The sequence below is a fragment of the Hipposideros armiger genome, unplaced genomic scaffold (genome assembly GCF_001890085.2).
Source record: "Hipposideros armiger isolate ML-2016 unplaced genomic scaffold, ASM189008v1 scaffold_202, whole genome shotgun sequence".
NCBI classification, from domain to species: domain Eukaryota; kingdom Metazoa; phylum Chordata; class Mammalia; order Chiroptera; family Hipposideridae; genus Hipposideros; species Hipposideros armiger.
In genome coordinates, this window is record NW_017731552.1 from 2,790,360 (window position 1) to 2,801,158 (window position 10,799).

At 49.9% G+C, this 10,799-nt stretch overlaps 1 protein-coding gene across 4 annotated transcripts in view; it reads left to right on the forward strand.

Moving 5' to 3' along the window:
* TNFSF9 (TNF superfamily member 9) overlaps positions 1 to 8,781 on the forward strand; it is a 10,429-nt gene extending 1,648 nt beyond the window's left edge. The window contains exons 2-5 of one of the 4 annotated variants that reach the window (XM_019653308.1): positions 4,582 to 4,668; positions 6,026 to 6,276; positions 6,879 to 6,915; positions 7,635 to 8,781. In XM_019653308.1, the coding sequence (XP_019508853.1) occupies positions 4,582 to 4,668; positions 6,026 to 6,276; positions 6,879 to 6,915; positions 7,635 to 8,095 (836 nt within the window). In that variant the 3' untranslated portion in view covers positions 8,096 to 8,781. Of the gene's footprint in view, positions 1 to 4,581; positions 4,669 to 5,698; positions 6,277 to 6,878; positions 6,916 to 7,634 lie in introns of all 4 variants that reach the window. The other 3 variants (XM_019653311.1, XM_019653309.1, XM_019653310.1) reach the window with 3 other exon arrangements.
* Positions 8,782 to 10,799: the final 2,018 nt, after the last annotated feature.

Sequence of the window (10,799 nt, forward strand, 5' to 3'; positions counted from 1 at the left end):
AGAGAGAGAGAGAGAGAGAGAGAGAGAGAGAGAGAGAGAGAGAGAGGAAATGTGTATGTCTGTGTGGTGTGTCTGTTTTGGTTTGTATAATTGTGTATTGCCTGCATAGAGGTGTCTTGTACCTGTCTATGTAGCAGCTGCCTCCCAGGCAAGTTGGAGAGTCCCTTCCTGGTGGTAGCCCTGCTAAGACTTCCTTCCTGGGGCAGGCTGGCTTGCTTCCCAGCAGAATGAGCTGGCTTCTCAAATGGGGCCCCTCTCTTCAGTCCTGGGTTCTACCCTGGTCTGCCTGGGTGTTCCCCATCTCTATAGTACTCCACTGTCCTTTGCAGGGAAACACGATTTCCTGTCTTTGATGTCACCGGTGCTAAATTTTCCCTTCCAAACAGCTCAGGCCACTGGTTTCTTTCTTTGTGTGTGCACTTGACCACAATTTTGTGCTTAATATTGAAAAAAAAAAAACCAAAGCAAAACAGTAACACGTGGAAAATGCAAGTGGGCGAAAGCATGTACAATGGAAGGTCCAAATTATCTCAGCTCCAAATCCCCCACTGTTCATGTACCTTCCAGAAATTAACTGTGTAAATATATCTCTGTTCTGATACAAACCCTGAATGTAGCACCCTGCACCTGTTTCCTCAACTCTTAGAGATTTCAATGGAATCCAGAAATGACTCAACCTTCACACCTGTGATCACAAAACCAATTCTACAAACAATCTGACCATTTTGCTTTCTATGACCATTTTTACTCTTTTCATCGAATACTTTTGCAATAGATGTCTGCACTAGTCTTTGGACTCTGGGTGTTTGTTTGAAAGTTCAACAACTGCGTACAGTCACACAGAGATGCCAAACTGTCAGCTTTACCCACAGCCATGACGGCTAACCCTACAGAGTACCTACTGTATGCTAGGTGCTGTTCTGGTTGGCTCTGTATTCTGGACACTAATCCTATGAGGCTGTCACTGGTGTTAGCCACACTTCCCAGATAGGAAAGCAAGGCACAGAGACGTGAAGGAGTTTGCTGAAGATTAAACAACTAGCAAGAGGCAGAGCTGGGATTTGAAGCCAAACAGTTTGGATTTTGTGCTGTTTGCTGTTTCGCAACTAGGAACACACCCGTGGACGCATGGACCCCACCTCCCAATCTCTGAGCACACATTATCACATTGGAAACATAAGTCCAGAGTAGCCGGCTGTGCACCCCAACTCCACAAGGCTTCCTTGCTTTGAACCACCATGTTTTGCAGCATTTACCCAATACTAGAGGTGCACACACTCACATGCTGGGCCTACATAGGACCCAGCTTTTTCAGAGATGGGCTAATGTGGGCAATGCAATCCCCCTCTCTGTGCCTCTTTCCTCCTTCAACACGTGTTAACACTCCCATAGACCTCACTCCATGCTTTCCTTCCCCCTTTTATTTTTCTCTCAATTCACATCACCCCCCCATCCCTAAATTTTGTCCTTTGCTCACTTGCTTGTTCTCTTACTCAGCAAACATCACTAACATTCTCTGTTAGGCTTTGCCTCTGCCCTGGGGGAGACAGAGGATCCAGGCCAGCTAAAGCCGACACTGGGGGAGGCCACATGCAGGGGATGGAGGGCAACGGAGAACCCAGAGAAACAGAGATGAGTTTTTCTAGGAAAAATCAAGGCACACTTCCTAGAGGAGGTGCCTGTTCACTGGGCCTCAGAGGTGGAAGAGGGGTGCTTCCCCCTCCAACTGCTTCCTGCCCAATTGCTCCCTTGAGCCTTATGATGATGAGCATGAGGATTCAGGCCCTTCCCCTAAAGATGAGGAAAATGGGCCCACGCTCACCTCAGGGAGACAGCTGAGCACAGAGGTGCTAGGAGAGTAATGCTGACAGCTCCATGGTGGGCGGGGCTGCCTGGCTCAGATGTCCCAACCACAGCTACACGTCATGGTGCTCCTTGGCTGTGGCCTGAGCCTTCCTCAGGCTGCCAGACTTTGTTTGCCCTCCCTGGAGGGGTTATACAGAACTATGCCAAGCCTCTTGGCATGGAGAGGAGTTCAGAATACTCATTGTGAGTCCTTGGCTAAAAGATTTCAACTTGTGGAGCCTTGGTTTCTGTATCCATGTATTGGGGAGGATGGTGTATCAGAGTTGTAGAAAAGATGCAGTAATCATGCCAGCTCACTTTTTCTGAGCATTTACGATGTGCGTGGCACTACTCACAGAAGCTCTCAACTACCCTTTGAGAGCTACTATTCCCATTTTCACAGATGTGAAAAATGAGGCTCAGAGAGGTGAAGTTGCTTGCTCCAGATCACACAGCAAGAAATTTGAGAGCTGAAACTCAAGACTCTAGAATAGAGGTGGCAATTTTTTTTCTGACGTTGACCAGAGAGAGTAAACATTTTGGGCTTTGTGGGCCAATCTCTGTCACAACTACTCAGCTCTGCTGTAGTATTGCAAAAGCCACCATAGACAATATGTACACGAATGAGCATGGCTATATGCCAAAAAGACTTCATTTGTGGACACTGAAATTTGAATTTCATATAATTTGCACATGTTAGGAAGTATTGTTTTTTTGAGTTTCTAGCCACTGAAGAAAATCAAACAAAAATTTCATGGTTTGCAGACTGTAGTTTGTTGACCTCTAGAGCCCATGCTGTTAATTGTTATGCTATCATTCATTCATTCACTCATTTAATAAATATTATCGAGGCCTGCAATTTTCTAGGCACTGGAGGTAGAATGGAGACAAGGCAGGTGAAGATACTGCTCTTCAGAAGATAACAGTTTTGTGGGGAAAATAATTGTAAGCAACTAAACAAACAAACAAGAATATTCCAGGTGGCTAAACTGGCTAGTAAGGAAATTTGGAAATTTGATGGGTGATGTAATCGGGCCTGAGGAAGAGAACTTTCATTTGGGTTGTTTGAGATGGTGAACTTTGGAGTCTTCTGACTTCCTCTTTTTGTTCTTTCTGGCTGTCATCTGCTATGGGCTAGGGTTTGGCCCACAGTGGCCTGTGAGCTTCTTGGTAGGGCAATGATATGGGAGAGGGCCCTTTGGCCTCGGCATCTTTAAATCTTTCTTCCTGGTTGGTCATATTCCTCAGAGATGGGTATTTCACCATTCTATCTTCTGGGTCCCAGATGCTGAGCAGGGGTGAGGGTTGAGGGTGGGGAAGTTTCAGCTCCCACATTCAAATTCACAGGTTTGCTTAATATTCCTGTGTTCAGAGTGATTCTTCTACTGATGACCGCTGTTCCGTTCCTCTGACTAGAAACTCTGCCATTTCCGTTGTCTGGAGGAAAAAAACCTAGCTACTTTTCCACCTTGATGGGGAGTGTAAAAAAAACCCATATATATATATATATATATATATATATATATATGTATATGTATATATATATATGGAGCCACTTTAAAATCGAGTTGGAGCTGCCATCCCAGAGGAACTGTCTTGCACTCTGGTGCCTCAAACCTTTGGAGTGTTAAAACAGGGCAAAATATCCTTTGGACTGAGCATAAATCAATATTGTGTCCTAAACAACTGTTTGCAAGGATAACAAGAAAGCAGATACGATGACTTCAGAATGATGACTCCTGGACTGAAAATGAAAATCATTGTTTAGAATTAACATCACTCTGTTATGTTATCTGTACCAATAGAAACGCCTTCCTCTATTGATGTAATTATTCCCTTTCCCTTCTCATAAATACCCCTTGCCTTTGTCTCCTAATTGAAACACTATTTAGGCTTCTGCCTGAATCAGTTAGTGCTTGCTGAATAGCAATTCTTATTGATCTCAAATAAATGCTTGTTGCTTCTTGTTTTGAAAGGCCTTTTATTTTTAGCTTAACAAGAGAAAAGTTGATGTGTCTTCTGGGAAATTTACTTGCATGAAACTCTTCTATTTTACATGCACACTCTCTTTCGGAGTTGTCTGGAGTCCCCAACAGCAACAGCCTTGGGGGATGGTGATGATGCAGTTCTGTGAGGGAAGTTATATTTAGCTTTCCACCTGCTGGCTTACAATTTTGTTTCAGGTTTAAACCAGTCACTGAATGGTCATTGCTCTGGGGTTTTAGGAGAGTGAAAGTAGAGGCTGGTGGGGCCGGCTGAGTGGCGCATTGGTTAAGAGCTGGCTTGGGACGCCAGCTCTGAGCAGCAGGGCCCTGGTTCGGATCCCACATGAAGGCCAGTGACACTGCGCCCTACAGCTAAGAAGGTGAACAACAGCTGGACCTGGAGCTGGGCTGCTGTGAGTCGCCGGTGATGGTGTAGGCTGCAGCCCCTGTTGCAGTGGGTTGCCATGAGCTACCGTGTGTGGCCACAGCAGCCAGCGTGAACAGCTGGCAGCCGGTGTGAGCTGCCAAGAGCTGCCATGAGCAGCCATTCAGAGGCCAGCGACTGATCTGCCTCACCCGGGAAGAGCGCAATGATAATACCAACATGGGCCAGTGAAGCAACGTCCTCCACAACTAGACTGAAGAACAAAAGGACAGCAACTTGTCTGTTCCCCTCCCCCAATTCCCCAATACAATCTTAAAAAAAAAAAAAAAAGTAGAGGCTGGTGTTCCATGTGTCATCTTTACCCAGGACAGTTGGAAACTAAGCTTGACTGGCAAGAAGGTGTCTGCTGGCTGCTGATCTGGGGAAAGAACATTCCAGGCAGAGGGACTGCAGGTGAGAAGGAATAACCTGGGTTCTTCAGCTTGGGCAAGCATCAGAATCTTCTGGAGGGCTTATTAAGACACTGATTGCCGGCTTCTTCCGGTCCCACAGTGTCAATAGATTGAGGTGCTAGAATCTGCAATAGTTACAGCTCCCCAGGTGATGCTGCTGTTGTTGTTTTGGACATCACACTTTATAAACCACTCACATAACAGAAGCATTTAGCACCTGTGCATCAACATCAGCCAGTATCGTTATGGTTTTCTCCTGGTAATTCCCCACAGGGGCCCAGTGCAAGATCAAGCACATAACAGACATCGGATACTAAAATTCCCCGACTGCTGGCGGAAGCCTGAAACCAATAGCGCCATCCACCCTCCCAGTTTACATATGGAAAGTGAGGCCTGGAGTGGGTCAGGGAGTTAGCCAGTGTCCACTCTGGTGGTCTGGGCAGAACAAGGCTTCTATCGCAGTCCAGGGCTTTCGTTCCCATCTCTCAATCCGGAGTTGCTTCCTCTTTTGGGTCAAGTTTTAGCTGCTTCTCTGCTCCTCCTCCCGCCCCCGCCTGAGTGAATGGGAAATTTGAATTTCCTCAGCCTCACTCAAGAGTGTCCTTTTCCTACAAGGGGAATTTCTCTACCTGGATTCTCCAGCCTTCTGCTTGTGGGGTCCATAGGGGGCTCTTGACAGGAAGCATGTCTAGGTGGGTGGGTGGGGGCAGGCCAGGGAAGGCCCAGTGATCCTGGGGAAGGTGAGGGAGGGTGGGGGAAGGGCTGAGCACTGCACTCAGAGTTCTACTGGGGGGCTTATGCACCAGAGGAGAAAGGGGCTGAGGCCTGACTTCTCTGATTCCTCTGCAGAAGTGCTGGATTTAGGGGATCCCTGGGGGTGCCTTGGTGGGCGTGACAAGAAGGAGGGGAAAGAGGCAAAGATACAGAGACTCAGAAAGTGAGAAAGCCATGGAGACAGAGAAAGGTAGAGACAAAGACAGCGAGAGTCAGAGACAGAGAGACTGAAAAAAATCCTATGCGATTCAATGCAGAGACAATCAACAGGGACATGGACAAAGAGTGAGAGACGCACAGCGAAAAGGAGAGATACAGAATTACAAAGAGGCACTCAAAGAGGAAAAGTGAGAAAGAAGAAACAGGTGGGGCCGAGACTGAGGGACGAAGGAGAGAAAGGAGATGAGTGATGAAGATCCTGAGAAAAGGAACTTAGGGAAAGTTTGGCCGGATGGGACGGGGGCAGGGCGCTGAGGTCCCCACTCGCTCCGCCCCGGAAAGCGGGGCTTCCGGATTCTCTATAAAGCGCGTAGCCCAGGGCCCGAGCTGTAGCCGCCAGTCGCCGGCCATGCGCTCTTCCTCAGACGCCGTCCCGGACCCCGAGGCCCCGCGGCCGCCCGCGTCTCCAGGCCACTCCTGCCACACGCTGCCCTGGGCACTGAGCGCGGCGCTGCTGCTGCTCGCCTCCGCGGCCTGCGCCGCCTGCGCAGTCCGCGCCTGGGGTGTGCCCGGGAGTCCCGCCTCGCCCGGCCCCAGCCCCGCGCCCAGCTCGAGACTCCCAAAGGTTCCCGAGCTCCCGCCGGACGCCCGCTCCGGCCTCCCCGACTCCCGGCAGGTGAGATGCGCTCCGGCTTGGGCCTGGGGGGAGACCGCTACCCGACTCTGGGACTCCTTCACCCGTACCACCGAGGCGACCCCTTCTGCACCCTGGGCCGATGGTCAGTCCCTCTCGGACCCCTGAGTGCACCTGTTCTTTATCCAGGATTTCGGGGGTACCCCTTCTCATCTTCCCCCATATAAGCCTATCTGCATTCGGCGCCCCAGGGCGGGACCTTTTCACCATCGCGTACCCAGAGGGACACTTCTTTATGCCAAACCATTTAGGGGACTCCCACTTCCTTCTCCAACCCCTGAAAAACTTCGACTTTCTCCCTGACCCTTGGGGGTGTCCCCCTTTCTCTCCCAAGACCTCCCTGTTCCAAGGTCTCCTGGAGGGATCTCGGCTGTTTTTCATACTGAATCCTGGCGGGTTCTGCCCTTTTGCAGACCCCACGGGTTGGAGCAGGTTGAGCCCCAGCCTCGGGTGTGCGTGTGTTTTGGTGTATGCTTTTAGAGCAAGGGGGAACGGGAGCGTAGCTCAAGGCCTGCGCAGATTCCCGTTTTTCAGAAGGCTGCGGGAGGGGGAACCTCTACTTATTACCTGCCTTTCCTCCGCAGGGCATGGGATTGTTCGCGCAGCTGGTGGCCCGAGATGGTGAGTGTCTTGAGCCTTCCCCGCCCCCCAGGCAGGAAGACAATAAGGAGGAGGGGTCCAGGGAGCCAGAGGGGTCCTTGTGACTCAATCAGACCCTCTTCCCTTCCTTTCTCTGAAAGCTGTCGCCTCACCTCTTTGAGCCTCATCTGTCCCTCTTTCTGACCTCTGGGTGCCTTTTCCTCAGCTGACCCCCACCTGTGCCCACCTAAAACCTGCCCTCTCAGAGCTGGGGCTGGGTCCGCAAGTCCCAGCCTGGTCTGGTCTCTCCCTCAAGGCTCTCTCCTTCCCAACTTCCTTAGAGCCTCCCCCCTCCCTCTTCCAGACTCTCCTCATGACCCCTTCACTTTCTTCTCCTCACCCTTCCTGAGACACCTCCCTCCTCTCCTTCCTTCTGTCTGCTCCTTTCCCCTCACCTCCCTCTCTAAACCCTTCCTTCCATCTCCAAGAGTCTCCTGTTCCCTTCCCTCATTCTCTTTTGCATTGCACGTCCTTCTCTTCCTGCTCCTTGCCTGTTCATAAAAGTCTTTCACCCTCCACCCCTCCCCCCTCCCTCCGAGCTTCTTCCTCCCTTTCATCCCCCAGCCCCGCCTCCCTCTGGGAACCTCTTCTCTCCTTCCCTCAGAAGTCACTTACCCTTCCCTCAGAGTCCTGCCACCCCCTTCCCAGAGCTGTGTCCCTGCCCACAGCCATGCTGAGCTTTCCCCCTCTTCCTCTTGTAGCACTGCTGACGGAAGGGCTCCTGCACTGGTACAGTGACCCGGGCATGAAAGATGTGTTCCTGGCACCGGGCGTGAGCTATGATGAGCGCACACGGGAGCTGGTAGTGGATGAGGCCGGCATCTATTTTGTCTTCTTTCACTTGAAACTGCAACACGTGGTGGCCAGCCCTGGCTCTGGCTGGGTCTCCATTGCCCTGCACCTGCAGCCGCTGGGTGCAGGGCCCGAAACTCTGGCCCTGACATTGGACCTGCCTCCTCTGTCCTCGGAAGCCCGTGACTCAGTGGCTGGTTTCCGGGGTGGCCTGATGCACCTGGGTGCTGGCCAGCGCCTGGGTGTCCACCTGAGCGCGGCTGCAGGGGCACACCTCACCTGGCAGCTGGCGCATGGTGCCACGGTCTTGGGCCTCTATCGAGTGGCCACCAAGGTCCCCACTGGACTCCCCTCCCCACAGCCCTCATGAGGCACGGCCTGGGTGCCACCCCCTGGAGGGAGACTAAATCCTGCCTTGCTTCGTTGGGACCTCTGGTGAGGGGGTCCCAGCTTCTCTACCTCACCAGGCTAGGCAGGGTTCCCAGCTGCTGACCCCCTCCTCGAGGACTCTCCAGGTTCCACTACCACTCCTGCTTCAAGCAAACCCTTGGTATTTATTTTGAGCCTGAGCTCAGACAGTGCACTTTTTATTAATTAGTTCAACTTATATTTATTGAGCCTCAGCCTGTCAGGTCCTGTGTAAGCATAGAAAAACATCAGCAAGCAAAACAGAGAAAAAAGTCCTTATTTATGTTAATATGTGAGGAATAAAGACTCACTCCTAGCCCCTCCCCCCACAGGATTCGAAGGGCCAGCTTTTGGGGGGTTCTGCAGACTCTTTGTTGTGTGAGTGTCATTCATTCATGCAACTTTTGTTGATCATCACCTATGTGTTTTGTTGATCATCACCTATGTGATCATCACCTATGGCACTGTTTTAGGTGTTGGGGACACAGCTGTGAACAAGACAGACCCAAACCCCAGCTTTTGCTAAGCTGACATCTAATAGTCTGGCTTGACACTAACTATGATTGTCTGTGACTCAGTGTGACTGGGCCATGGGGAAGAGTGTGAGAAGGTATGTGGTACTGGATAATAAAATGTTTATAAACTTCATCACTACCGTGTATTGAGCATTTGTTATATGCTAGACAGTGTGAGCTATTTGAGACTCACAACTACCCTATACTTAAAGGATTTTATTATTTCCATTTTATCTATGGTCTTAAGGTTGTTTTCCTCTATTGTAAATGTGTGGTGGAAATACTATATAATGCAGTTCTGCAGAACGTCACGTGCTAACTGTTCAGTGACATCACACTGGTAACATAAAATCAGCCACAGGAAACAACAAACGCTGTAAGTTAGGGCTTGATTTATTTTCTGTTGATTGTCTAGACTTAAAGTGAAGGGGGAAATGATGTTAAGCATGTAGATTAGACTTAAAAGTGTGTCTTGTCTGTGCCTGTTACATAGTGAATATCACATAAAACAATCAAGGAAGCCTTTGTTTAGTATTTTCAAACCATTATCTGATTTAGCTAAGAAGTTGTTCCGGCAGAGCTGCTCAGCTCAAGGTGCTGTGTTCAATCTTAGTTGCACACCCACCATCCCATGCGGGAGTCAAACCAGCAACCTTGTTGTTAGGAGCACGTGCTCTCACCAGCTGAGTCATCCTGCCACCTGTTGGCAGCTCAACGGCAGCTCAGCTCGGGCGCAGCTCACTGGCCCATGTGGGAATCGAACCGGCGACCCTGTTGCTCAGAGCTCATGCTGTTAACCAACTGAGCTACTCGGCCAGCCCCTTATGTTAGTCTTTAAAGGAAAATATCAACCTACATTCACTTGTCACTTGCACCCGTAGGTTGGCTATGGGAACAAGAGTGGGAAAAATTAATGCATTCTGTAAGAATCAACTGACTATATGGAATTTGCAATGAAGAGTATTTTCTATTTTATTTGTAAATGGTGTGCTTCACAATCACTTATGCCCGTAAAATTTATAATAAATACACAATTTAATTTCCCTCCTCCGGAGAGCTGCTTGTTAGACATGTACCAGCACACCACTATTCCTCTTTCTCTCCAGACCTGGCCAGTTCCCCCAGCTTCATAATTTTCACCACCATGTAGATCTTATGCCCACTGGTCCATATAAACCAGTTAAACTTTGGTTCTCCTTACAGATCTGGGACAAAAGGAATTGGGGTGGACAGAGAAGTCTCTATGGAGCAGGTGACCTTGATGGGCCTTAAGAGGAGAGATGGGGGTGAGCGAGGCAGAGGTGGGAGAGTTCGGCCTACAGTGGCCAGATAGGAGGGTGTGGGATGGGCAGCGAAGATGTGGAAGTGGAGGTAAATGCCATTTGCCTGACCCATCTCTACCCCTTCTCAAAGGGTTTGTCCCTTCTGAGAGGGTGCAACTGACATTGAGGTGACACTAATGAGTATGGCAATACCAGTCATTAAATTATTAAACCAGTTCCATACTGGTTGGCAAGTGCTCATTACTCCCAGTCCCCATTCCTGGAGGCTTCCTCTGCACCACCTAGGATGGCCTTTGTGACCCAGCATCCAAAGCCTTAACACCTGGTGCACTCCTAGAATTCTTGGTCCAGGGGCCAGTGTCAAATCTGATTGGTCAGCATCTGGCTACGCTGATTGTTACCTATTTTGAATAGCACCTTTGGCACCAGGTGATGCCTCTCCTCTGGCACAGATGATTGGGCCAGGGTGAACACATAACTCAAGCTGTACCAATCAGATCTCTGTAGAAAGTGGGCAGGTCTGGCCCCACAGACAGTATTAGTCAGGAACTGGAAACTGTGCCTGAGAGAGAAACATGAAAGGATCCTGAGTGCAGAGAGAGAGGCACAAAAGGGCTTGGAGTGCAGAGAGGGAGGAGAGGAAGGTGCACAGGAATGCACAAGTGAGACCACAGAGCCCTAGAGAGAGAGAAGAGGGACCTAAGTTTCCTACTTGTCTCTTCCGGGTGACATAGGATACCCTATGCCTACTGGGAAGCCCTATTAGTTTCCTAGGGTCATCCTAACAAAGTGCCACAAACTGGGTGGCTTAAAATAACAGACATACATTGTCCCCCAGTGCTGGAGGCCAGAGGTCCAAAATCAAGGC